This window comes from Culex quinquefasciatus, chromosome 3, assembly GCF_015732765.1.
Source record: "Culex quinquefasciatus strain JHB chromosome 3, VPISU_Cqui_1.0_pri_paternal, whole genome shotgun sequence".
NCBI lineage: Eukaryota > Metazoa > Arthropoda > Insecta > Diptera > Culicidae > Culex > Culex quinquefasciatus.
The window spans coordinates 76,002,362-76,027,878 of record NC_051863.1 but is presented as its reverse complement, the minus strand read 5'-3'; the positions used below and the strand labels follow the sequence as shown (position 1 = coordinate 76,027,878).

General features: G+C 42.4%; 4 protein-coding genes and 2 long non-coding RNA genes across 9 annotated transcripts in view; 3 read left to right on the top strand and 3 right to left on the bottom strand.

Moving 5' to 3' along the window:
• The window catches only part of LOC6032756 (ras-like GTP-binding protein RhoL), a 32,113-nt gene extending 26,120 nt beyond the window's left edge, over positions 1–5,993 (top strand). For all 3 annotated transcript variants that reach the window (XM_038262762.1, XM_038262761.1, XM_001843246.2), the window contains exons 2-4: positions 4,659–4,909; positions 5,050–5,167; positions 5,253–5,993. In XM_038262762.1, the coding sequence (XP_038118690.1) occupies positions 4,673–4,909; positions 5,050–5,167; positions 5,253–5,458 (561 nt within the window). In that variant the 5' untranslated portion in view covers positions 4,659–4,672 and the 3' untranslated portion in view covers positions 5,459–5,993. The remainder of the gene's footprint in view (positions 1–4,658; positions 4,910–5,049; positions 5,168–5,252) is intronic.
• A 6,374-nt stretch (positions 5,994–12,367) lies between these two features.
• LOC6032755 (replication factor C subunit 4) lies at positions 12,368–13,763 on the top strand. The gene is made up of 3 exons (XM_001843245.2): positions 12,368–12,607; positions 12,672–13,539; positions 13,605–13,763. Exons 1-3 carry the CDS (start codon positions 12,501–12,503, stop codon positions 13,695–13,697), a joined length of 1,068 nt encoding a protein of 355 aa, XP_001843297.2. The 5' UTR covers positions 12,368–12,500; the 3' UTR covers positions 13,698–13,763.
• A 1,507-nt stretch (positions 13,764–15,270) lies between these two features.
• Positions 15,271–15,890, bottom strand: LOC119770543. 2 transcript variants are annotated; one of them, XR_005278884.1, is made up of 5 exons: positions 15,761–15,890; positions 15,628–15,693; positions 15,508–15,572; positions 15,363–15,447; positions 15,287–15,305 (listed from the first exon to the last, which is right to left on the bottom strand). It is a non-coding gene; the product is annotated as an uncharacterized LOC119770543 (long non-coding RNA). The 2 variants fall into 2 exon arrangements; XR_005278883.1 differs by having other exon boundaries at positions 15,271–15,447.
• A 683-nt stretch (positions 15,891–16,573) lies between these two features.
• Positions 16,574–21,772, bottom strand: LOC119768999. The gene has a single exon (XM_038260870.1). The coding sequence runs from the start codon at positions 21,770–21,772 to the stop codon at positions 16,574–16,576; it is 5,199 nt and encodes a 1,732-aa protein (XP_038116798.1).
• Positions 21,773–21,795: 23 nt separating this feature from the next.
• LOC119770594 lies at positions 21,796–22,479 on the bottom strand. Its single transcript, XR_005278904.1, has 5 exons — positions 22,331–22,479; positions 22,198–22,263; positions 22,078–22,142; positions 21,933–22,017; positions 21,796–21,875 (listed from the first exon to the last, which is right to left on the bottom strand). It is a non-coding gene; the product is annotated as an uncharacterized LOC119770594 (long non-coding RNA).
• Positions 22,480–23,796: 1,317 nt separating this feature from the next.
• On the top strand, positions 23,797–24,941 carry LOC6032753 (transcription initiation factor TFIID subunit 9). Its single transcript, XM_001843244.2, has 3 exons — positions 23,797–23,950; positions 24,014–24,179; positions 24,242–24,941. Exons 1-3 carry the CDS (start codon positions 23,936–23,938, stop codon positions 24,871–24,873), a joined length of 813 nt encoding a protein of 270 aa, XP_001843296.2. The 5' UTR covers positions 23,797–23,935; the 3' UTR covers positions 24,874–24,941.
• Positions 24,942–25,517: the final 576 nt, after the last annotated feature.

Sequence of the window (25,517 nt, the reverse complement as noted above, 5' to 3'; positions counted from 1 at the left end):
AGTAAAATTAATAAATTGTTTTACAAAAGCGCCAAATCTATACCGATTTCGTTGAAAATTCCATTACAGCAAATTTCCACCAAAACCGGAAATGGATTTTTTTTTAAAGATTTATGTTTGGTTCAAACTTTGTGGGGGACTTCCCTATGACCAAAGAAGCCACTTTATGTCATTGGTTCATCTATACAAGGCAAAGCTGTAGGTAGTGATGAGGACTAGGCTTAGTGATTTTTCACGCTCAAAAATTGCAAATTTCACGGGAACCTTAATTAAGAAACACAAAATTTCACGGAACATGAAAAATATTAAAATCACTATGAAAATTTTATGTTAGACTTACAGAAAGTACTTTTCATGCTTAATATGTAATATATTTTTCAATAAACTAAAAAAATCATACCTTAATTTCAACGTGAAAAAATGATCAATTAAAAAAATCCACTTGGTTTAGGATGGGCTCTATAAATATTTTGAAGAAAAAAAAAGTTGGGCATGCGTATTGTCTTTTATTGAGCTGCTTTTTTAATTTTCGTCTAATAAAGCTAAACAGTTTTTGCTGATTTGCTACTAATTTAACATTTGACATTTTACTGAATTTCCTATAAAAGCCAGATTTAATTCAATTCATTTTGTGTTTTTATTAGAATTTAGCAGTTCTGTTCCAGGATGTTACATTTGCATTTCAAAGATTTGGAGAACCTTTCAACTTAGGTCAATTCATAAACCTTTGCATGGAAGGTACATATTACTACGTTTAGATTTTGCTAGCTGAGTGCTCTTTTAGGAAAAAAACGTCAAATTTAACAAAACAATCTAACAATTAAAATAACTATTTTGCGACATGTTGCCCAGTAAAATTAGATTTAAGGTTTTCATCTCACTTTTCAAAAACTAAAGTAAAAATCAATAGCAAAAATAATTTAATCTGTGACGAAATCTTCAAAATTTTATTCAAAATCAAAAAACAAAAAAATAACTTCCACGGAATGCATCCACCCAAATAATCAAATATTGTGAAAATTAAACAAGCTAAGAAAAAATCTGAAATGTTCTTAGAATGTGACTTTAAAAATAAAAAATAAACTATTTTTTAAACTTGAATAAACTAAGTTTGAATCATTCAACTTCTGTTAAAATTAAAATTAAATAATAGTAAAATTGTTATGACGGCGAATGAAAATAATGTTAAATTCAGTTAGTTTCCTAAGAAAAGCTGAACAACTATTGTTTATAGTATCAAGAAAATAGTAATCTATTTTCTCAATATTTTTCTTTCCGTCTCTGATGGAATTAAATTTTTCAATCTATTTTTTTATATCATATCAAAGACGACTTTTATCACTGAATGTTACTTTCGAATGAATGTGTTCTTTTGATTTCAAAAAATAAATCAATACAACTTCAAAAATCTGTGCAATCTTTAAAAAAATCACAATATACTTGTTTAGTCAATTTTAACAAGTTTTGGTTGAATGGGAAAAAATTTATTAAAAAATAAATTCCGAGTATATTTTTTCTTCTTTGACTGATTTTTGTTAACATCATTTGAGTATAAGTAGCATTCACTTCTCAGTAAAAGTTGTATAAATTTCATGTTAATGTTTGTTTTCCTAACAATTCTTCGAATGGTTCATACGTTTTTTGAATTGAAATCTAATAAAAAAAAATTTAAGATGAAGCCGTTGATCATTTTCAAAGAAAATTGATCATCACTATAAAATATTCTGTATTAAATCCAATTGAACGAATTTCAGCACCAAAAGGAATCAGCATGTGCCGGTTGTTGCCTTCTTGAAGCCCTTGAAAGAATTTTTGATCTAAATCAAATGTACTTCAAAATTTATATAATTTTGTGGCACAGCCATTGACGTCCTAGTTGGCAATCATTGATTAATGACGATTTCCATAACTTTACAAGGAATGGGATAATCGTTACCAAAAGGAATCAGCATGTGTAGGGCACTATTCTAAACAACTTGTTGAAGGAATTTTGTCAAAATATTGAAAGCGACGCAAAATTTATATCTTTGAACGAAAAATCATGACAATGATGGAAGTCTTCACGTTAAAGGTCTTAATGAAACATTTATTATGTTGTTGTTTTAGTTAATGGATTTGAGATAATTGATAAATTTCACGGGATTTCGCGGAAATCTTCAAATTTCACGACTTTTGCGCTGTCCGCGAAATTGTGAAAATTCACTAACCCTAATGAGGACTATTCAGAAAGAAATACGTGTGCGCGGAAAAAATGCCGATTTATAAATTATCTTTTTTTCACAAAAGTCCAGCCCCCGCCCGTGTGGATCAATCGGACCGCGCACTGGACTCACAATCCAGAGGTCGCCGGTTCGAATCCCGCGGCGGGCGCTCTAAAATTCTTTGTGTAAATATGGGTATTCGGCGCCGTCGCTCCGTGCCATACTTTCATACACTTAGGAGCCCAGGGCGGCGAAGTCCTTGTAGATAAAAAGGAAGACACTAGTGGTTGGCAGGGTTGCCACATTTGATTCTGTATTTTTGAGGGTCAAAAATCTGTATATCTGTATCAGGGGGACGAAAATCTGTATTTGGAATCTATATTGACATTTTTAAACAACTTTTCAAAAAAACAAAATATTCTTAATTGTTTTTAATGCATCAAAATGCTATACAATCTAAAATTTAATGTTTGGGCTCATCCAGCAATTGAAAAAAAATATTTAAAGAATTAAAATTGTTTAATTTTAATAAAAAATCGGGAAAATCTGTATATCTGTATGTTTTTCTTAAAATCTGTATTTCTTTATATACAGATTCTGTATGACCCCATCACCTCAAAAATCTGTAAAATACAGATAAATCTGTATTTGTGGCAACCCTGGTGGTTGGTACTAGCAATGGTGGCCGACAGCTATAAAGTCAACTTCGTTTTTCGTTCAATTTACCATAATCCGCCTTTTTTTTTTATTTATTTTATGTGTTTTGGAGGACAAAAAACCGCAACTTTTGAGGCATAGAGAAATATAATGAAAAAATTTGCTGCCGAGAGATTTTTTTTTAAAGTGCACCGTTTTCAAGATATCTAGAGTTTTATTTGAAAAGATCCTATAAACATATGAAACACAATAGCTTATAGGACCTTTTAAAATAGCCTAGATATAGGAACTTTAAGTTTAATTTTAACTGGAAAATTTCCGAATAGTTCAGAAAATTTTCAATAAAATTCACTTTGGCAATTGAACTTCACATTGAACAACGGAACCTTCAAATCATTTAGAGACTTGGTGGTGAATTTTCAAAACTGTTTGTTTTGTTAAGTGACTATTTTTTATAAAAGCGGCCTAGCTTCATGGAAACTATGTTAGAAAGGTCCCTTAAGTCATTTATTATCTCTCTTCAACGTTTTATTAGACGAAATGGCTTGTTTTCTAAGGTGGCCCATTCTGCCTCGCACCCTGTAAAAGTAGTTGAAAAGCACTTTTTTTTAAATTGCATAAACAATAGTTTTAAACTAAAAAAAATCATCAACTAAGAATACAACATTGAACACACAAACCTGGCGCTTATCAGACCGATCTCTGATAATCGTCTATCAGAGATTCTCTGATAAACTTTTTGGTTTAAGTTCATCCAAGTAAACAAATTTGACGCACACATGAGCACAACATTGTATCGTACACGAGAATTCACTCCTAATTCATGCAAAGATCGTTGCTCCCCAAGTGGCGGTTATCGGCATAAGCCGTCATCTCAGACGGGGAGCATTCAGCGATTATGTGAAATGAGGCATAAAAATATTACGTTACCCAATTAATTATTTGATATTTTTTGTTCAATTGTTCAATGGAGGAGAAAAGCAACTCGCGACAAAATTTTGAGGCTAGGAATTTTGACAGGCATGATTTTCATAAAGTATTCGCCTCCTTTTCTCTCCCACAGAAAACCTGGGAACGAGGTAGCTGTCAAACTAGGCCAAAATGTTAAAGTCACTCACAAAATGAACTTTGAGTGATTTGAGTTCATTTCTGACGTCACGATTTTCTCCTCTATTGTTTAATTGTCAAAATATCAAAATGTCAAAATGTCAAAATATCAAAATGTCAAAATATCAAAATGTCAAAATGTCGAAATGTCAAAATGTCAAATTGAAAAAAATACGGTGAATGCGAGTGCACAATACATAGAGAGAAACGTCAAAACCGAGGCGAATGAATTTGACCGATTTTGACTGAGATCTCTGATAAAGATTTGACGGAGAATTCTCTGATAGAGCCGCTCTATCAGAGAATTTCTGATAAATTTACCGAGAATTTCGGCGAATTTGACCGAAGTCTAGGTTGCGTGAAGAGAACATCGCAAAGCATAATCCTACTACACTGAATTCATAAATTTGTATGTTTTTCTATGGTTTTTGGCGCATTTTACTTAGGCGGGCCATTCTGCTCCCTGCCCCTAATGGGCGCAGCATCATTCAAAATCAAAACGAAACCACATGTAACCACTTGGCCGGTGCGTGAGTTCATCAAATTATTATTATTGTGTATGCGCCACAAGATTGTCTTCAACGCCCCGCAATATACAAACATCAAGTGTTCCAAAATCCGATGATAATCGATCGTTTGAACTGTTTAATTGACTCGCTGTGTTTGCGTTTGTTCTCGTTTTCATTTTCGCAGACTGACGTCACACAATGACGATGGGCAACATGCGGCCGCTGAAGATCACAACCGTCGGGGACGGAATGGTGGGCAAGACGTGCCTGCTAATCACCTACGTCCGCAACGAGTTCCCCAGCGAGTACGTCCCGACGGTGTTTGACAACCACGCCTGCAACATCACCGTGGACGAAAAGGAGTACGCCCTCACGCTGTGGGACACGGCCGGCCAGGAGGACTACGAGCGACTACGGCCCCTCAGCTACCCAAATGTGAGGCTTACTTTAGAAAATTACGAAATCAAAATTTTCATTTGTGGATCGAATTTTGTCCTTATTCAAGACGTGCTTCATTTTTTCGGTTGGCCAATTTGACCCTCTTATCTGACGCCGTTTTTCAATTATCATTGCAGACCGATTGTTTTCTCATATGCTACTCAATATCGAGCAAGACATCTTTCGATAACGTTATTTCAAAATGGTACCCAGAGATAAGGCACTTTGCCCCTAACGTGCCCGTTGTACTCGTAGGTGAGTTATTTTTTTTGTGTCTCCATGACCATGAAATTCAAGAAGTTTAAATAACCCTTTTCTTCTCCCTTTTCCCCCTCCCCAGGCACCAAAAGTGATCTCCGAGTGCACGGCTCCGAGAAGTTTGTCACGACGGTCGAGGGCAAAAAGCTCAAGCACAAAATCAAAGCTTACTCACTGGTGGAGTGTTCCGCGAAGAAGAAACTCAACCTGGGTGACGTGTTCGACGAAGCCGTCCGGGCCGTGGAGAAGAAACCCCACCACAAGCCACGTGTCTGCACGATACTCTAGTTCCGGTGGCGTTGTTGGGACCGGACCTTTACGGAAGCTTTATAGACTGTAGATTTTCTAACGCACTTACAACAACACTACGCACTGGCAGTAGTTGGCGCCAAGGCCAGTGATGATCAAAACAAAACAAAACAATTATGGTAGATGTTCTACTTAAACAGCAAACTCCTATTTATCTGTACTCGTGCGATCACCGCAAACGACCGTTTCTCCTCGTTGCCTTATCCGGAAATATCATTCTACCCCTACACCACAGGAAAGAAAGTATTCTAGAAAGATTTCTTACCGAGCTAGTATTGTGAATATTGATTGAAATTATTATATTTGATAAAAAAGGAAAGAAGCTCTAAATTAGCCATTGGAAGAGTTCAGATTTGTACGATATCAACAGAAATTATTGCATTCATTTTTTGTTTTCAACATCATCCCAAAATGGAATATGTCATATTCGTTCACTAGTCATATTGATTTTTTTTCAAAATACAGAAAATGTAATATAATAGAAATATATGTATGTTAAATATAACTCACGAAAGATAAACTATTCAATGTTCACTCAAAAGAAATCCAACTCGCAAATCCACACTGCAAGAACTTGAGAATTGAGACTGGGCAATAGGGTAACAAGCAAAAAAAAATGAAAAATTTGGAAAATCGTAAGAGATACCCCGTGCTTGATTATTTAGCTAAAAATGGGAAACTGTGCCAATTTTGAGCCGAATCGCTCTTTATCGTTAAAGTTTGGATGGGAAAACTAAAAAAAACGTATGGGAAGGTGGGGCAAGACGACCATATGGGGCAAGAGGAACAATTGCTCGTACGGCAGTAATTTTTACAATTTTGATTATTTCCAGTATGAGGAATTGTTGCTAGCAATGCAATTAGCTGATTCTACTACCACATATTCGCCAAAACGACGTAAACGCCACGGGGTATAAGATTTAGTGATTTTTTTCAAAACCTTTGTTTTCTTATAATATTTGGAAAGTACAAAATAAGGCTTAGGGTTCGTTTTAAGGCTCATTTTATCAAAATGCTATTTTTCCTAGATCAGTAGTGTCCCTACCAATGACATGCACCTATAACGAAGTATGATTTAACTTTTGGTTATTTTTGTTGAGAGCTTTTAAAAAATCTTGTTCAGGTGGGGCAAGTGTACCATATGGATTTTTAGTATGGAAAAAAATACTAATTGTTGCAACAACATATTTTATTGAGAAATAAATACATGATAGTACTTAAAAAATGATAAACAATTGTTAAAAAAAATGTCCATACAAAATAAAGTGATATTAAGAAAATTTACTATTTATCATCTAAGTAATATTTTTTTTGTAAAAACAATAAAATTTTTAGTAAAATATTATTATTTGATCTAAAAATGGAAGAAACATTTCAAATACATTCTAATCTGATGTATCTAAGTGATAACAGTTCAATTGTTAGCAAATTAACATGCTTTTTTCATGCATTGTTCCTCTTGCCCCAACGGGTTGTTCGTCTTGCCCCACTAGTTGAGTAGAGCGTACGGAAAATCAAAAATTTTAAAATCAATTTTTTACATTAAAAAACTGGATTTTTAAAAAACTTTTTCTAACAAAGTCTTAGTCAAGACCTAGAAAAAAATGATTAGAATAAAATCTGACAGATTTTTTATTTTTTTAATGGGTTATAACGAGCATTTCCTTAGCTTGTTACACTTGCCCCACTTTCCCCTATTGGGAAAAGCAAAAAAAATAAAAGTTCGCCAAAGCGGTGGCGTTAAATGTGTCGGATAATTGTCAAGTGTGAGATTCCTATGTGAAATTTTAGTTTGACAAACAACTTTGTCGAAGACCACAAAATGATCCGAGTTTACCCTGACGATTTAATATGAAAAAAATTCTGTTCACTATCTTCAACGATAAAAAGCGACCCTTAACCCTTAACCGATTTCGCGCAAAATTTTCACAGTTACTTATTTTTGGCTAAGGAACATCAGGGGGGTATCCCCGATGTCGATTTTTTTTTATTGTCACCCATTGGGAAATCTCCATTTTAGGGTATTTTTAACATTAGTGGACCCCCTAGTAGAGCTGAAGCGTATTTTTTACAATTTTTCAATATTTTAGGCACTTTTTCATAAACCGTTGTACAAAACTATGAAATCTGAAGTCTTTTGAACAATTTTGATTATTTGTTCCATCAGTTATTTATTTTTTTTTCTTCATAACTTATTTTATTAGGTCCTTTTAGGTGCTTCGAACGAGGATCAAAAGTACAAAAATCGACAAAAATAATAAAAGTATAAATAAAAACCGACTTAGATGATCATTTTCTCGTGCCTTGTGTCAACAAGTGTGCCATCACGTCAATCTGTTCCTCGGGTGTCTTGCACTGCCAGTGGTATGAGAAGTGAAATTTATCAGGAAAAAAATATTGCTGCTTCGGGGAAGCAATTTAGAGCTTTGGTGTCAAAAGTGTAATAATTTTTTTTTTCAGTTGGGTCCTAAAATGAAGCTTAGATTGCTGATATTATTGTTTACAGCGATAAAGCTTATTTTTCTGAGTACAATGACCCTTTGTACGACCACAAAGAGTTTAAAATGGATTTTTAAACCAATTTTGAAAAATTAACCTCACGGTCCTTCTTGAAAGAAAAGCTCCTACTCCTACAGCTCGTTCCAAGGGGACCATAGTTGATGCATTGAAAAAATGTTGTCTAGTCGAAAAAAATTGCATTAAAATGAAAAAAAGTAATCAGAAATGGTTTTTAATCGAGTTTTTTACCAATGTACATAAAAATTTACACAGGGCTTTAGTACCCAATTGGGCGTATACGTCACTTTGTTTAATTTCGGCTTTATTATCTTAATACTTTAATGTCTGGGAGTTTTCCTAATCATATATAAGCTAAATAAAGGCACCAAAAACGTTTGAAACTTCGATTTTTATATAAAATTGCCATTTCACTTATTAAATATATCTAAAAATAAAAATCTTTAAACAATTTTTATTTGAGTTATCGAAAATACCCTCTTGAGATTTTTACATCATCGTAAAGAAGAAGTCTTAAGCTTTCAAATGCAACAAACAAAATGTCATTTGGTTTCCACCAAAAAAAAAAAACAAACATTTGAAAAAGGCTCATTTGAAAATGTAAATTTGCTCTAACTTTTAAACAAAACAAGCTAGCGACTTCGTTCCTTCGTCAAAGGACGCGTTTTTAGTCCTCCAAATATGTTCCAAAGACACCAAAATTACCAAAAATAATGCAAGAAAGTTATAGAATAAAAACCATTTTTGTAGGGTAGCCCAAGCATTTTTTTATAATATGTTGTAGAATGAACAGATTTTTTTATTCATAACTTATTTTAATTAGGTCCTTTTAGGTGCTGTGACCAGGTTGGGACCGAGGATCGTTAAATAACTAATACATAACAAAAAAAAAACAACTCCTTAAACTCCATACTTGGAGATCATGTAACTGACCAGGGTTACTTGATCCAAGCGGGTCTTACAGGTCTTGAACCTGCCGATGTACTCGGAGAAAATGCCCCACAGCTCAGCCGAACTGTAGAGCACCTCCCCGGCTTCCTCCTTCGTGGCTCCACCGTCTCGAAAAGCCACTGTTTCCTTGGCTTTTTCCTGCGGGGCGAGGGCGATCCTTCGATGTTCCGTCCGGAACTGCACCCGGCAACGGAGGGAACTCCGCCGGCGTGAACACCGGAACTGCTGGACTCTGCTTCTCCGCCTTCCTCCTCGGGTTAGTTTGTAAATCGGATTGAAACCAAATTTCCAACTTTCCACTATCGCCATGAGCTTGTAAAAATCCGTGGTGTTCTTCACCACCAAAGGTGGTTGCTTTTGTTTACTTGCCGACTGGCTGGGTGCTGGAACCGCGTCTCCTCCTCCTGCTGGGCTGGCATTGTTGTTGTTTTTGTCGCCCGAAAGCGCGCTGAATTTGTTGCTATTGAGCAGGGTTTTCTCAACTTTTCTTCTTCGATGCCGATTTCAGTGACCTCGCTGGACTTCTTTCGCTTCCGATTCCGATTCCCGCGGACGGGACGAAAATCTTCCTCCTCGGAGGATTCCTCCACCTCCATCCGTCAAAAACTTCCAAGCACGCGAGATGACAACACGAGCAAAAAAAAAAAGACTGAACAGATTAAGAGATAGAATTTTGGAGTCTTCAGCAAAGTTGTTCAGAATGGTTAGCGCTACAAAACTGCCGAATAAAGTATGTCCCTATCTCATCAGGGTGCAGCGAAAGATTTTGAAAAACTAAGAAAATTTAGGACCAACCTACTATCGTCATGACCAAACGTCGTAGAATTTTGTACTGATCAAATGTTCCTTTGACACCAAAGCTCTGAAATGCTCCCCCGAAGCAGCAATATTTTTTTCCTGCTAATTTCACTTTTCAGACCACTGTGTAGTGATGGGTCAATTTTTGATTTCAGGGGAAAGCCCGAACTTGGATCACCCTAATATACACTCAACCAGAGCTGAAAATGTCAGGGGTCCTGACGCGAAAATCGGCGACGCAAACACGATTTTTTCAGATCCTTTCACTGAACCCCAAAACCGTGACATAAACAAACCCGACTCAGTCGTGAGTGTCCTAGCTCACTGAGCAGCTGCAATGCGAGGCAGTAGTCGACCAACGCTCATTCGACGTTGCACGCACACACATAAAGAATCAAGTTTTTACACAAAAAGTTTGTAATTACATTTCCACGCATGTAATTTTGAATATAAGTTATGGTTGTTTTAAGTGTTTTGCACAGTCTAGAACCATTCAATTGTTTAAAAATAGTCAAAATAGTGTTTAGAGAGGATTTTACGAGTCAGTCATACGACACGAATTGAGTGAGTGTAGCTCATTTTTTCACGTCTCTCATTCTCCAGCAGCTGACCGGCACGAGTCAGGCGGCAGTGGTTGAACGGACACAGTAGGCTTACAGTCACATGCTAGCAGTGAACTGACATTTTGGTTTGCTTCATGTGTACGCTGGGTTGGAAACATTTTGCAGGCCTGCACTCAACCCCCGGTGGTTAGTCACTTTTCGTTTGACATTCTTTAGTTTGTACGTGACTAACTGTCTTGCCAACTGTCACTTTTTACACGGCGCTCACGCACACTTTCGAAACAAACGATTGGTAGTGTGTGTGAACTCCTTGTAAAAGGGGTGTCAAACTAAAAAGTGACCCCATTCGTTTGACAACAGTTCGTGTCAAACCGTCGGGGTTTGAGTAAATAAAACCTGGAGCGGATTTGTTAATTCGAATGTCCGCTTATTGGAATGCACGCTAATTCGAACGTATTTGAATTAAAAAGCACCCAAGTTTCAAAACCAGTTGCCAAACTGATTTTGACGTTTCAACACCATTGTTCGACAATTTCCGAACATTCCATTCGAATTAGCGAATCCACTTTGTACAGTGAAACCTCTTTTTACGCGGTGGCGTTATGCTTTTATTTCGTCGATTTCTCTTAAACCGTAGAATATTTTTACAAGCTTCAAAAGGCGTTTTTAAATTTTCAATTTCAATTCGGTTTTATTGGTGAATAATCAAGATTCAATGAGTTATTTTGAAGTGCATAACCGAGTTTTGGAGTTCCTTTCAGCTGTGTGTTGCATCATAATCCATTTTGGAACAATTATTTCTTTAACTAAGGCACTAGCAAGAGTAAGAAAAAAAACTTACAGAAATTGCAAAGGAAAGAGGATAGAGGAAGAGAAAGCTTATATCTAGATCACAGGTTATTTATCCATTGTAGATGTGTTTGATCATCAGTTCCCCAAGGGCCAGGAATTGTTCCGCCTTGTTCCAGCAGCTCCGAAACCGCGTCCCCCGCGAGAGCAAAGAACTCCGGCAGGGTGAAGAGAACTTCCCCGGTGACTTCTTGCTGGACCGTACTGCCGCTACCGGCAGCGACCACGCTGGCGAACGAACGCCCCCAACCAGGAGGGAACGCTGAGTTTTTCGCTGGAACCGTAAGCTGTCCAGCTATAGGAACGGCTGCGCTCGTACTTCGCTGAGGAGGGTGGGACGCTACCGTAATCTGGGGTGAATCGGGACTACAGTCTGAATAGGGACAGCAGTTTTTAGAGCACTTAAAGCTTTTAAATTTGGAAATGGATGTACACATTTTGTTGGCCTGAGTCTGTTCTAACCGAAACTAATAAAAAAAATCAAAATATTGTGCTACAACATGGTTAAAACTGCTGTCCCAATTCGCCCCATGTGTCCCGATTGACCCCAGTTTACGGTACTGCTTTCTTCTTCCTCTTTTCCTGCTCCTCGAGGTAGACCTTGCGCACAACGCATCCCCGATATTTGCCGGTATGGTTGCCGTCACAATTCGCGCACTTTACGCGCGGCTTGGTTTGCTCTGCCTTGTCCCCCAAGTCCGCCTTTCGTGGCAGTGCGCACGCCTCCGAGAGGTGTGACTCACCGCACTTCACGCAGCGGGGCCGGAGGTTGCAGTTCCGCGAGCCAAATTTCTGGCAACGATGGCATTGCGCTACGTCCGTCGGGTTCTTGGTGTAAAACCACCAGATTACCCAAAAACCGTCCAACGTCTTAGGTCGTCGGTCTTAGTCTGCCGCAGTTCTTGAATCTTGACGGTGCCGCGGTCGAAGTACAGCAGGTACAGTGTGGTACCTGTTACCCACTCGGAAAATAATCTGACTTAAAAACTGAAAAAAGCGTATTGTAGAACTGAAAACCCCTACAAATTTAATTCTAATTTAATTAGGAAAACGTAACGCACCGCGTAAAAAGAGGTTTCACTGTATTCATTTTCTTTATTTTACAGATATTCTCAATATTCTGGCTGTTCATCTGGCAACCTTGCTTCCACAAAATTATTCACAACATAACGCACCGTAACGTCACCCTTCAAAATTCGCGCGCATTCCGCACGGCCGGCTTCTGTCATCAAAAAAGTGTTGTTTTCAATCATCATCACGCGAAATCTTGGAAATCTAACCCGTTTCAAATCAGTTGTTCGTTTTCTGTTAAATTTAGAGCTCGATTGGTGAAATTAGTAAAAATGCACGCATTTTTCAAAACTGGCAAAGCCGGCGATACCACAACTGGCGACGGACAACCCGTGGAAAAACGCAGCAAGACACATTCCGTCCCTTGGGTTGAAAAATAGTAAGTTGTGGTTTGGGAATCCGGTCCAGAAGATGCTTCTAACATTTTGTGTTTCTTATTTTAGTCGACCAAAGAATGTGGACGACGTGGTGGAGCAGGGCGAGGTAGTGGCCGTTTTGCGCGAATCTCTGTCGACGGCCGATCTGCCGAATCTGCTGCTGTACGGACCGCCTGGAACGGGTAAAACCAGTACGATTTTGGCGGCGGCCCGACAGCTGTTTGGGGACATGTTCAAGGAGCGCATTCTGGAGCTAAACGCCTCGGACGATCGCGGTATTGCCGTCATCCGGAACAAGGTGAAAACGTTTGCCCAGTTGGCTGCAAGTGGAACCCGGCCGGATGGAAAGCCGTGTCCACCGTTCAAGATCGTTATCCTGGACGAGGCCGATGCCATGACCCACGCGGCTCAGGCCGCGCTCCGCCGGACAATGGAGAAAGAAACCAAGACGACACGGTTCTGCTTAGTTTGTAATTACGTGTCTCGGATTATCGAACCGATCACGTCGCGTTGCACCAAGTTCCGGTTTAAGCCGTTGAGGCAGGAAAAAATCATCGAACGGTTGCGGTTCATCTGTGACCAGGAGACGGTCGAGGTGGAGGATCAGGCGTACCAGGACATTGTGGATATATCCGGCGGAGATTTGCGAAGGGCGATTACCACGCTGCAATCGTGCCACCGGTTGAAGGGAAAGGAGGCTAAAATTGAACACTCGGATATCCTGGAGATGTCGGGTGTGGTCCCGCGGAAGTACCTGGAAGACTTTGTGTCGGTGTGCAAGACGTCCAATTACAGCAAGCTTGAGGACTACGTGAAAGGTTTGACCCATGACGCGTACAGCGTGGGCCAGCTGTTTGAGCAGCTCACGGATTTTATTATTATGCACGATGGACTCACTGATAAGCAGAAGAGTACAATTTGCGACAAGATTGGGGTAAGGTTTAAAGATTTGCTTAGTTTAAATAACCGTTTAACTTTTATTATTTTTTGTCTTTGTAGGACTGCTGCTTCCGTCTTCAGGGTGGAGGCTCGGAATACATTCAAATTATGGATCTAGGTTGCGTCACGATTCAGGCATTGCAAGCAAAGTGATTTGAGTCTGGGTTTATTTATGTTTCATTTTTCTTTCTAAAATATACTCATACATTCGTAAAATTAGCTAATTTTTACATTCGAAATCGCCTGTACAATTCACCGTGTTTGTAAAGTCAAAACATTTCTTGAACATAGCTACCACGTATCAACGCAAGAAGACTGCTTACTAAAGTTGCTCAATCAATGCGTTGACAAATAAGTAAAAAATTATTTAATTTAAAAATGGGAGCGATTAAGATTCGCCTGTGGATGCGCCCTTTTGAATTCCTCGTCATTATAATGAGACAAATACCCACCGAGAAATGTAACGCCCTGATCAGTCTGATGGTAAAATAAAATCGGGCTGATTAGAGCCGAACGGGGCGTTAAATTTCTCAGTGGGTAATAACGTAAGTAACGTAACACAACGTAATGTAACGTAACGCTCTCAATTGGTAGCCATTAGGGCATCTCCACCGCAGAGATCTAATTGCGTGGCAAACCTATCGGTTGGATCCCCAGTTTTAGCTTTGCTCCGTACCTAATGCACGTTTCCGCACCGCTGGGAGCTAATTTGGCTACCGAATCAAGCCCACCGCGGGGATCTAATTTATTTATTTTCAAGGATCTAATTTATTTATTTTCAAATTCTAGCCGTTTTGTTGATCGAAATCAATAAAACTACATTCTAGCATGATAGAACATGCTTCCAATTGCATCATATGTCCTAAATGTTTACTTACATCAATAAAATATCATTTTCAAATTTTTAAAAAAGTTCATCCGATTTGCTCCCGACATGTTTGCACCCCAACTTTCGCACCGCGGGTAGCAAAGCTAAAGCTAAATTAGCCTTCGAGTTCATTCAGCGAAGAAAAAGTTCATCGGGGATCCGTCGAGTAGCCAAGATAGGTGCTCGAGAAGTCCCCGAGCTGCCGGTGGCTAATGTTTTCAGCGATTTTTAGAATCATTTGTCTTTGTTTGGTTGAAGTTGCATTAATTTTGATTATCAAATTTGAATGAATATTGAAGAAATTAGTAATTTGGTTCAAAACGACTTAATTAAATTGAAAAATTGTGTATTTTATCATTATTAAGTATTTTTTAAATAAAAAATAATCATCCACCGATTTTTGATATAAGCAAATCATCACAGAAAAATAAAACATTTTTGAATTATGTATTAAAATTCAAATATATATCAAGAATTTTCCTTTTTGTATGCGACAAACGTTTTAATAATATTGTATTGGATATAATGATATTGAAAATACCCGCCAAATCTCTTGCAGAATTTTGAAAAACAGATCTGGAGTTTTTTTTTTAAAAAAAAGGTCCAATAAACCAAATTTCCAGTTTTTGCTTTTTGGGTGTTTTTGAAACCGCCTTGAGTCAGGGGTATTAAAAAACATTAAAAAAGCAAAAACTGTAAATTTGGTTTATTGGACCTTTTCAAAAAAAACTCCAGAATTTTTTTTTAAATTAAGAAATTTGAAAATATAAATTTACGAAAAACTCAAAATTCTAACATTCAAAAACATTATTTTTGTCAAAAATTGTATTTGTTCGGGTGGTAATTAAAACAACTAAATTTTTGATCAGCAGCTTTACGTAGCAGCTTCAAAACTAGAAGTAAGTATATTTTAAGTTTTTTGTTTACATTCTAGGTTTAAGTTTACTCACTTAATTGGTCTTCCTTCTACGCTTTCCAAACTCCTTCCTTCACCCCTTCCTTCCTCTCTTCCTTATCTTCTCCTTTCCACTCGTCCTACATTAGTGTATAAGTTTTTATTAACATTTTTTTCCTTTTTGTTTTAGGTTTACTTACAGGTACAAATCACCCTCAGTGACGGTTCCTGGTACCGGTGGCGGATTGTTGGTTGCTTGCAACTTCTGGTAAGTATTTTAATCTTAGTTTTACATTTTTATAGATTTCTTCTTTACTTACAGGTTTGCAGCAAGGAACAAACTAGCATCTAGGCACGGTAGATTCGTCGGAGGTTCGCTTGGAATCCTGGGTAAGTAATTATCGTCAACATTTCATCCCAAATAACTAATTATTCTTCCTTTTTCCTACTTACAGGTGTGCAGAGCTGACCTTTCAATAAATCCAACTTTCTCCTACACCAAAACACTTCCTTTTTTCGCAAAACTATCCGAAACTTTAATTTCCCGCACTCAAACTACTTTTCCTACTCGAACGAACTTTTGCAATGGAGACTTGCCCAGCGTGGTTCGTTTTGACTGGGCGTCACACACGCACTTTTCGTCTCCCTTTTCTCGCGCGTTGACAGTCGGTGCGGTATCGGCCAATTACACCGTCGCCGATGCACCGCGTGGCAGTGTTCCCATCTTGGCGGTCGCAACACCCCAGCCCGTAACATCCGTCGGGCATTCCAGCACGTCGGATTTACCGTCCATTATCTCCAACACCGCTAAGTTCGCCACGGCTCTCCTGTTGACCTTCCCGTCCGCACTCCTCACGTCCGCTTGCCGAACTCGTCCGTCCGACCCCTTGAAGACCTCCTCCACTCGACCTCGTACCCAGCTCTTCCGGTTCTTGCCGTCAACCACGAACACCAGGTCTCCAGCTTCGAGCGGCTTCCGATCCTCGAACCACTTCGGGCGCCGGTTAAGCGATGGCAGGTATTCCTTCGACCACCGCTCCCACATCTTGCCCGCCAGCTGCTGACTCCGCTTGTAGACATCTCGCAGTGCAGCAGCGGTGTCCACCGTCTCGTCCACTTTGAGGTCCGCGCTCGTTACCGTCCCGCGCAGGAAGTGGTTTGGCGTGATGGCTTCTTCTTCAGCGGAATCTTGAGGGACGTACGTCAACGGCCGAGTGTTGATCATGTCTTCGGCCTCGGCCAAAGATGTCGAGAGAATTTCGTCGGTCAGCTTTCGTCCGTCGTCAAGTGCAACGTCTCCTTCACCGATCGCACCATCCGTTCCCAGGCCCCGCCCATGTGGGGCGTCCCAGGTGGAATAAAGGACCATGAAATGGTCGGCGACGTCATCTGCTCCGCGCACTCCTTGTTGATCTCCTTCGTCATCGCCGCGTCCGCTCCCCGAAAGCACGTAGCGTTGTCGGAGAACACTTTCTCGGGAACGCCGCGTTTGCACGCGAACCTCCGGAGGGCCATCAGGCACGATTGCGTGGTGAGGCTATGGACCACTTCGAGATGCACCGCCCTGACCGCTAAGCACGTGAAGACTGCGATCCAGCGTTTCTCTCTGCGGCGCCCCACCGTGACTTCGACCGGTCCCAAGTAATCGACGCCTACCGCGCTGAACGGTCGCATGGTTGCTGCAGTGCGTTCGACCGGAAGCGGCGCCATTGTTGGGACGAACGGCACGCAACGGTTCACCTTGCACCACACACACTCCTTTACGACCTCCAGGATCGCAGCCCGTGCGTTTGGAATCCAGAACTTCTGGCGCAGCTCGTTGAACACGGTCTCCCGATTCGCGTGACCGTACTTCTCGTGGTAGTGCTGGATGATCTTCTTGGTGACGGCGTGTTTTCGACCCAGGATGATCGGGAATCGCTTGTCGAACGGGATCGATTCGTTCTTCTCCAGCCTCCCACGAACGCGCAGAACCCCATCCTCGTCGAGCACCGGCAGCAGCTTGTAGAGTGGACTTGACCGCTCGATCTTCTCTGGCAACTCACCCTGCTTCAGTTGTAGGTTCTTCGTCAGCACGCTCATCTCGTCGGGGAAGCTCTCGAACTGCGCTTGCTTCCACAGAATCCTCTCGGCCTTCTGCAGCGCGTCTTGTTGCAGCGGTTGGACCTCCGTCTCGTGCTGCGCTTTAACCAGCTTGGCTAGGCGACTCGTGGCCTTTGCAGTCAGTACCGGACGGCCGTCTTTTCTGCGACGACAATTTTCGATGAAGCGTACCGCCGTTGCAGTCACCCTCACCAGCTTTGTCCACGTCGAGACCGCTTCTACGTTGACTGTCCCGTGGAACAGTACCAAGCCTCGTGCGTCTTCGTTCGTCTCCTCGATCTGCTCAGGTCGTGAGTCGTGGTCATCCTGCTCGAACAGTATCGCCGGACCCACCCGCCATTCCGAATCGTTCTGCAGTGGCGGTCCAGGTCCCCACTTCGTGAGAACGTCCGCGATGTTCTTCTTGGAAGGCACCCATCTCCAATCGTCCAGTCTCGTCAGTTCCAGAATCTCTCCGACCCGAAAGGCGACGAACTGCTTGTACTTGTAGGGATCTGCGTGCAGCCACGCAAGGACGGTTCTCGAGTCGGTCCAGAAAACGGTATGGTCGATCTGCAGCGTGTGAGTTCCGAGGATCTGCTGGCTCATGCGCGCTCCCATGCACGCCGCCATCAACTCCAGTCGTGGAATTGATTGTCGTTTCAGCGGTGCCACCTTCGATCGCGCCATGACGAGACTGCAGTGAACTTGGCCGTCGATGACCGCGCGTAGATACGCCGCACAACCGTAGGCCAGCTCGCTCGCGTCGCTGAAGATGTGCAGCTCGAGACTCTCGACCGACGTGGACATCGCATCGCCGAAGTAGCTCCGTGGGAACCGAAGCGCTTCGACTTCCGGCAGCAGTGCCGTCCACCGCTTCCACAGAACCCAGACTTCATCGTCAATGTCTTGGTCCCATCTGCAACCGGTCCGCCACAAATGTTGGATGATGATCTTCCCGTGGATTGTGAACGGCGACAGCAGGCCGAGTGGATCAAAAAATCCCATCACGCAGCTCAGAACGATCCGTTTGGTTGGCCTTTTCCCCTCTTTCAGGTACTTCATCAGTTCTTCGCGGTGCATCACGGTGAAGGCGAATTCGTCCATCTCCGGGTCCCACCGCACGCCGAGTACGCGCTCGCTGGGTGTTTGCTTGTCCTGGTTCAGCAGCACCGGACTCATCGGTTTCTCTTCGCCCAGAGCAGTCAGCACTTCCGGCGAGTTGGACACCCAGTTGCGAATCTCGAAGCCACCTTTTTTGTGGACGTGGCTTACCTGCTTCGCTCGCTTGACAGCTTCCTCAACGGTGTCGACGCTGTCAAAGTAGTCATCGACGTAAAGCCGATTGATGATCGCTGCCACAGCGTCCGGATACTGACCAGCATGCTCTTCCGCATTGCGATTCTTCACGTACTGCGCCGACGCCGGTGAACTCTTCGACCCGAATGTAGCGACGGCCATCACGTACACTTTCGGCTCTTCTTTGATGTTGTCCCGGAAGAGGAAGCGTTGAGCTTGCTTGTCCCCGGAGATAATCTTCAGCTGGTGGTACATCTCACGGATGTCCCCGCCGAAAGCAACCCGTCGTTCGCGGAACCCATAGATCACCGACACCAGTGGCACGAGCAGATCTGGTCCCTTCATCAGCATCGAATTGAGAGAGACTCCATCTACCGTCGCGGCCGCATCCCAGACCAGCCGAACTTTCCCCGGCTTCTTCGGGTTCACCACCACGTTGAGCGGCAGGTAGAACGCTTTGTTGTTATCCCTTTCGTTCAGTTCCTCCGCGGTGGCTTCGTGCGCGTATCCCTTGGCCTGGTAGTCCAGAATCTGCTTCTTGACGTTGTTGTATAATTCCGGCGAACGCTCAAGTTTCTTCTCCAGCTGCTTCATCCGCTTCACAGCCATCGGGTAGCTGTTCGGGAACTTGACGTCGTCGGTCTTCCACAGCAGTCCGGTCTCGAAGCGGTCACCCACGCGACGTGTAGTTTCCTCCATTATCTTCCTCGCCCGCTGATCCTCGACCGACTCCCGCTGCACAGTCACCACCGCTTCTTCCAGCGAATAGTGGCTTTTGAGAAGATCGTGCAGCTCCTCGTTCGTCACTTCTTGGTGGCATCCGAGGAAACAGCTCGCGCCCGCCGACTCTGCATCCCGCGGTCCGTAGACCGTCCAGCCGAGCTTGCACCGGACTGCCACCGGATCGACAATCGTGCCGACCTTCGTTTCCAGCGGTGCGAACGAATGAATGTTATTCAACCCGATCAGCATTCCTGGCCGACCGTCGTACGAATCCATCGGAAGCCCGCGCAAGTGATCGTAGTGTGACGATACTTCAGCAGCATTAAGTGTTTGGCGTGGCAACATCAGCTTGTCCACCGTGCGGACAGATTGCAGCAGCAGCTTCTCGCCATTCGTCCCGTTGATCGCCGACGCCCAAATATTTGTCCGCCTCGAATGTTGTTCCACTCGCGTGATGTTGGCCGTCCACTTGATGGTGAGCTTCTCCTTCGTCCCCAACAGCCCCAAACGGTCGGCTAGACCACTTTCGATCAGGGTGAGGGACGAACCCTCGTCGAGGAAAGCGAGCACGATCATTGATCTCTCACCGCAGTAGACTTTTACCGGGAGCATCCGGAACAGCACGGGACTCGTGGACGTAATGTGTGCGTTCATGCCGACTGCCCTCGTCTCCGGATGAAGCAGAGCATTGTGCGGCTCGCGACACTCTCCGACGTTGCAGCGAAGTTTGAGCTTGCATTGGCCGCCGTGGTCATTCAGGCAGCGTTGGCAAAGCTTCCACTTCGTCGCCATCTTCGATCGATCTTCGTAGGGCAGCTTCTTGAAGTCCTCGCAGTTCCACAGCCGATGGTCCGTGCACTGGCACGCCTTGCACGGCCTTTGCTGTTTCTGCTCTCGCCGCTCTGTAGATTCCTCTGCAACGCTATGGTTGAACAGTGCGGCTTTCTCTTTGTTTCGGCTTCGGCCGCTCGATCCCGACGCTGCTCTGACGTCCGGTTTGTAGTCCAGGTTGACCGTCGCCTCGCACGCGTCCTCGACGATCTTCGAGAGAAAGTTGGTGAGTGTACGCAGATTCACCTCGCGCTTCTTGCGCTTGTAGTGCACCCAACTCCTCTTCTCCCCGTCCGGAAGCTTGTCGACGAGTTCCTGGATCAAGATCGGATTGACCAGATGCGCCGTTAGTTCTGCGGCCTCGATGTGTTCGCACAATTGTTCCACTGCATTGCCGAACGGGATGAACGATCCCAACTTGTCCGCTCTCGGCGGCTCCAGCTTGCGCACTCGTTGCAGGTGGCTTTGCAGCAGCACTTCTGGGCGGCCGTAGATCTGGCGAAGCTTGGCGATCACACGCGGAACCGACTTGGGCAGAATGAGCTGTCCACGCACCTCCTCGAGCGCTCTGCCCTTCAGGCAGTCCTGTAGGCGCACGAGATTTTCCACGTCCGTGTACCCGCAGGCTTCGTTCGACGCTTGGTAGGCCGCGAAGAACAATGGCCACTCTTCTGGTTTGCCGTGGAAGTCTGGCAGCTTCCTTGTCAGCCCTTGTCTTGCAGCTCGCTGGGCCTTCGTTGGACCCGAACCGTGCTGCCCCAGCCCGTCTGGCTTCTCTCCAGAATCCTCAGCTTTTCCCGGCTTGACCGACTTCTCGTCGTTTCCATCACCTTTCGTATCGGCCTCGCCTTTGCCACTGACGGAACTGGTAGTGCTGGACCCCGACGAAGAGCGGCTGGACGTCTTCTTGGAAGCCGGTTTGCTCGGTGTGCCCCCAGAGCCATTGTCGTGTTTTCCCAGGTTTTCCGTTGTCAATGGTTTGACTTCTGGGTTTCGCAGCGGAGTGCTGCTGTTTTGCAACAGCTTGTCGATGGAGGCGCTTTTGTCCCGAAATGTGGTCTCCAGCTTCTGGATCCGCTTCAGGTGTTCCTCCTTCTTCTGCATCTCCGCCTCTAGGTTCGCCTCTCGCTGCTTGAACTCCCTCTCTCGGAGTTCCATGTCGATCTTCATCCGGCGCTCCTGAAGGTAGACAGCCATTTCGAGCTCCTTCTCCTTCAGGATTCGCTCCATCTCTTGTTCCGCTTCCATGCGCTTCCGAGTTTCTTCCAAAGCTTTCAACTTTTCTTGCAACTCGGGCGGCAATGGAAGCGGTACCTCCACAGACTTCTTAGTCTTCTTCTTCTTTTGGCAGTCCTTGTCCGGACAATACCACTTCTTCCCCGACTTCTTGTCAGCCGGATTGAGGTTGACGCACCGAGCGTGGAACCACAGTTTGCAGCAATCGCAGCCAACCATCAGCTCATCCTCGGTCGACACCTCTTTACAGGTTGAGCAGGGAGTCTCGGTGTAGTCCGGATTTTCGTCGGCCATCGTGGAGAGGATTACCGAACCCGCAATTAATTTTGAAGATTGTTCGGGTGGTAATTAAAACAACCAAATTTTTGATCAGCAGCTTTACGTAGCAGCTTCAAAACTAGAAGTAAGTATATTTTAAGTTTTTTGTTTACATTCTAGGTTTAAGTTTACTCACTTAATTGGTCTTCCTTCTACGCTTTCCAAACTCCTTCCTTCACCCCTTCCTTCCTCTCTTCCTTATCTTCTCCTTTCCACTCGTCCTACATTAGTGTATAAGTTTTTATTAACATTTTTTTCCTTTTTGTTTTAGGTTTACTTACAGGTACAAATCACCCTCAGTGACGGTTCCTGGTACCGGTGGCGGATTGTTGGTTGCTTGCAACTTCTGGTAAGTATTTTAATCTTAGTTTTACATTTTTATAGATTTCTTCTTTACTTACAGGTTTGCAGCAAGGAACAAACTAGCATCTAGGCACGGTAGATTCGTCGGAGGTTCGCTTGGAATCCTGGGTAAGTAATTATCGTCAACATTTCATCCCAAATAACTAATTATTCTTCCTTTTTCCTACTTACAGGTGTGCAGAGCTGACCTTTCAATAAATCCAACTTTCTCCTACACCAAAACACTTCCTTTTTTCGCAAAACTATCCGAAACTTTAATTTCCCGCACTCAAACTACTTTTCCTACTCGAACGAACTTTTGCAATGGTGACTTGCCCAGCGTGGTTCGTTTTGACTGGGCGTCACACACGCACTTTTCGTCTCCCTTTTCTCGCGCGTTGACAGTCGGTGCGGTATCGGCCAATTACACCGTCGCCAATGCACCGCGTGGCAGTGTTCCCATCTTGGCGGTCGCAACAGTATTCAAAATCAGGAATTTAAAAAATTATGATTTTAAGAATTTGTGAATTTAAGAATTTTAGAATTTGAGAATTTAAGAATTTAAGAATTTAATAATTTAAGAATTTAAGAATTTAAGAATTTAAGAATTTAAGAATTTAAGAATTTAAGAATTTAAGAATTTAAGAATTTAAGAATTTAAGAATTTAAGAATTTAAGAATTTAAGAATTTAAGAATTTAAGAATTTAAGAATTTAAGAATTTAAGAATTTAAGAATTTAAGAATTTAAGAATTTAAGAATTTAAGAATTTAAGAATTTAAGAATTTAAGAATTTAAGAATTTAAGAATTTAAGAATTTAAGAATTTAAGAATTTAAGAATTTAAGAATTTAAGAATTTAAGAATTTAAGAATTTAAGAATTTAAGAATTTAAGAATTTAAGAATTTAAGAATTTAAGAATTTAAGAATTTAAGAATTTAAGAATTTAAGAATTTAAAAATTTAAGAATTTAAGAATTTAAGAATTTAAGAATTTAAGAATTTGAGAATTTAAAAATTTAAGAATTTAAGAAATTAAGAATTTAAGAATTCACGAAATTAAGATCAGGATTGCTAGGATTGCTTGTTTTCAAATCCGTATTGGCTTATTTAAAATATTATGCTTGAATTTTGCTTTTAACTCAATACAAATGACTTGTCTCTTCCATGTCCGGCAGTAGATCGACAATGCGTTGACCAAAATTAAACAAACACAGCCCCAATCTGACCTAAAAAACTAAACTGCATCACCCCAGATTACCAAAAGTCATTTTTCATGCGTAAACTTGCAGGCACGGAAGGGAAAATATCTCCAAACTCGAATAATTGAAATCGAAAAATCAATCATCACTCCTAATGTAAACATTTACTGACGTGAGCAGGATAAACTCTATGTTTACAAACTCACATTGGCCCAATTACATTGTTTTGCTTGAAAAAACCATCCGTCAGACGATTTGCTGCCGGTAGATCCCGGAGCTAACCTGAGTTTTGTTTAGATTCGGATGAACACGGATGAACTCGAACCTAAATTAGCTCTCGCACAAGTACCGCGGTGGGCTTGACGCGGGTGCCAAATTAGCTTTGCAACGCAATTAGGTCCCTGCGGTGGAAATGCCCTTAGGCAACACTAGAGTGGTAGCAAAATTAAAGTCTAATTTTGCTACCAATCATTTTTACGAGCTGTCATTTGTGTTTACGAATTTGTTTATTCAACAAACTCAGCTTGAGTAAGCAAAAGTTGCATCTTCGCAGAAATTAGTTTCAAATCCATTTACCGGATCAATTAAACGGCCCTGATGATGATGGACAATGTAAGTAACTACAATACATAGTTCTGCAGTTCATGAAATTAAAATACGTCCTCTTCCACACAGCCATCGCAATCCCAGGGCGACCGGGAGAAATCGGAAAAGTTAAAGATCTCAAGCCAGGTCAAACATATCCCGAAGGATGCCCAAGTTATCATGTCGATCCTGAAGGAGCTGGGCGTGGCGGACTATGAACCGCGGGTCATCAACCAGTTGTTGGAGTTTACTTACAGTAAGTCATACAATTCTTGATTCTTGATACAAAAAACGCTTCAATGAACTTTCCCATTCCAGGATACGTAACGTGCATTCTGGACGATGCAAAAGTGTTTGCGAACCACGCCCGCAAAAAAGTCATCGAGCTGGACGACGTCAAGCTGGCCACGCAGATGATCCTGGACAAGGCGTTCACGAGTCCACCGCCGCGGGACGTGCTGCTGGAGATTGCCCGTAACCGGAACAACACGCCACTTCCGCTCATCAAAACGCACTGCGGCCTGCGACTTCCGCCCGATCGTTACTGCCTGTCGGCGTGCAACTACAAGCTGCGCGCGGCCCAGCAGGCGAAGAAGATGACCAAATCGGCCCTGGACGGACGGTCCAGCATCAAGACCAGCGTTGGCAAGTCGAGTGGCGCAGGAGGAGCTTCCGGAGGAGGCGGAGTCAAACGTCCGGCGGTGCAGTCCACGCCCAAAACGCAGGTCGTGTCGATTCCCAAGCCGGTGTTCAAGTTTACTACCACGCCGAAGACGACGGCCGTGAAGCCGATTAAAAACGCGCCAATTTCGTCGGTCGGAGACGGTGGTGCGGGATCGATCGAGATCAAGACCGAGGTTGAGGATCCGCTGGGTTTCGGCGCAAGCGACAACGAGAGTGGAAGCATGAAGCGGAAACGCGAAGAGGATGATTTTGAAATAGTGCAGTAGATAAATTGGTTCTACCTTTGGTAATTTTTAAGCAAAACAAGAATAAACATCTGATTCGAGGTAAAAAATGACTTTGATTTGACCATATCGATGTCAGGGGGAACAGCATGTAATTCCGTCGTGCAACCAGTGTTGACATATCAACAATTTGATTTTCAAAAACAGCTCCTGCAAGGAGTTTTCAACTGAAATTGATTGATATTTAGCTCATACTGAGAGGTAAAAAATACAGCCAAAGTTGACCCTAAAAAGATGACATTTTTTAAAACATTGGCAAAATCACATAAAACAAGTAAAATTTTCAACCCATAAATTTTTTAAATTTTTAGAGTTCTTCTTTTCATGCTTTTAAAGATCAAAATTTGGTAGAAAAATGTATTTTTGCGATTATTCGTAGCCTGTCAAGATGGCTGAATGAAATAAAAAAAGGACTATTTACTACAGCGGGGTTGGGTATACGAGTTATAATATAGCTAAAAAACTAGGGCGTTCAAATTTCCCGGGTTTTGAATTTCCCGGGAAACGGGAAAAATATTTTTCAAATCCCGGGAAATCACGGGATCCCGGGAAATTCTTTGAACAGTCATAAAATCTATGTTTTCATTAAATTTGTTAAGTTTTTGAAGCTTGCAATCATAGAATTA

Excerpts from the sequence above, each read along its gene's own strand:
- LOC6032755 (XM_001843245.2), top strand. The coding sequence starts at position 12,501 with ATGCACGCATTTTTCAAAACTGGCAAAGCCGGCGATACCACAACTGGC. Across the intron at positions 12,608-12,671 it reads GTCCCTTGGGTTGAAAAATA|TCGACCAAAGAATGTGGACG; the intron begins GTAAGTTGTGGT and ends TTCTTATTTTAG. Across the intron at positions 13,540-13,604 it reads CAATTTGCGACAAGATTGGG|GACTGCTGCTTCCGTCTTCA; the intron begins GTAAGGTTTAAA and ends TTGTCTTTGTAG.
- LOC119768999 (XM_038260870.1), bottom strand. The coding sequence starts at position 21,772 with ATGGCCGACGAAAATCCGGACTACACCGAGACTCCCTGCTCAACCTGT.
- LOC6032753 (XM_001843244.2), top strand. Across the intron at positions 24,180-24,241 it reads GTTGTTGGAGTTTACTTACA|GATACGTAACGTGCATTCTG; the intron begins GTAAGTCATACA and ends TTCCCATTCCAG.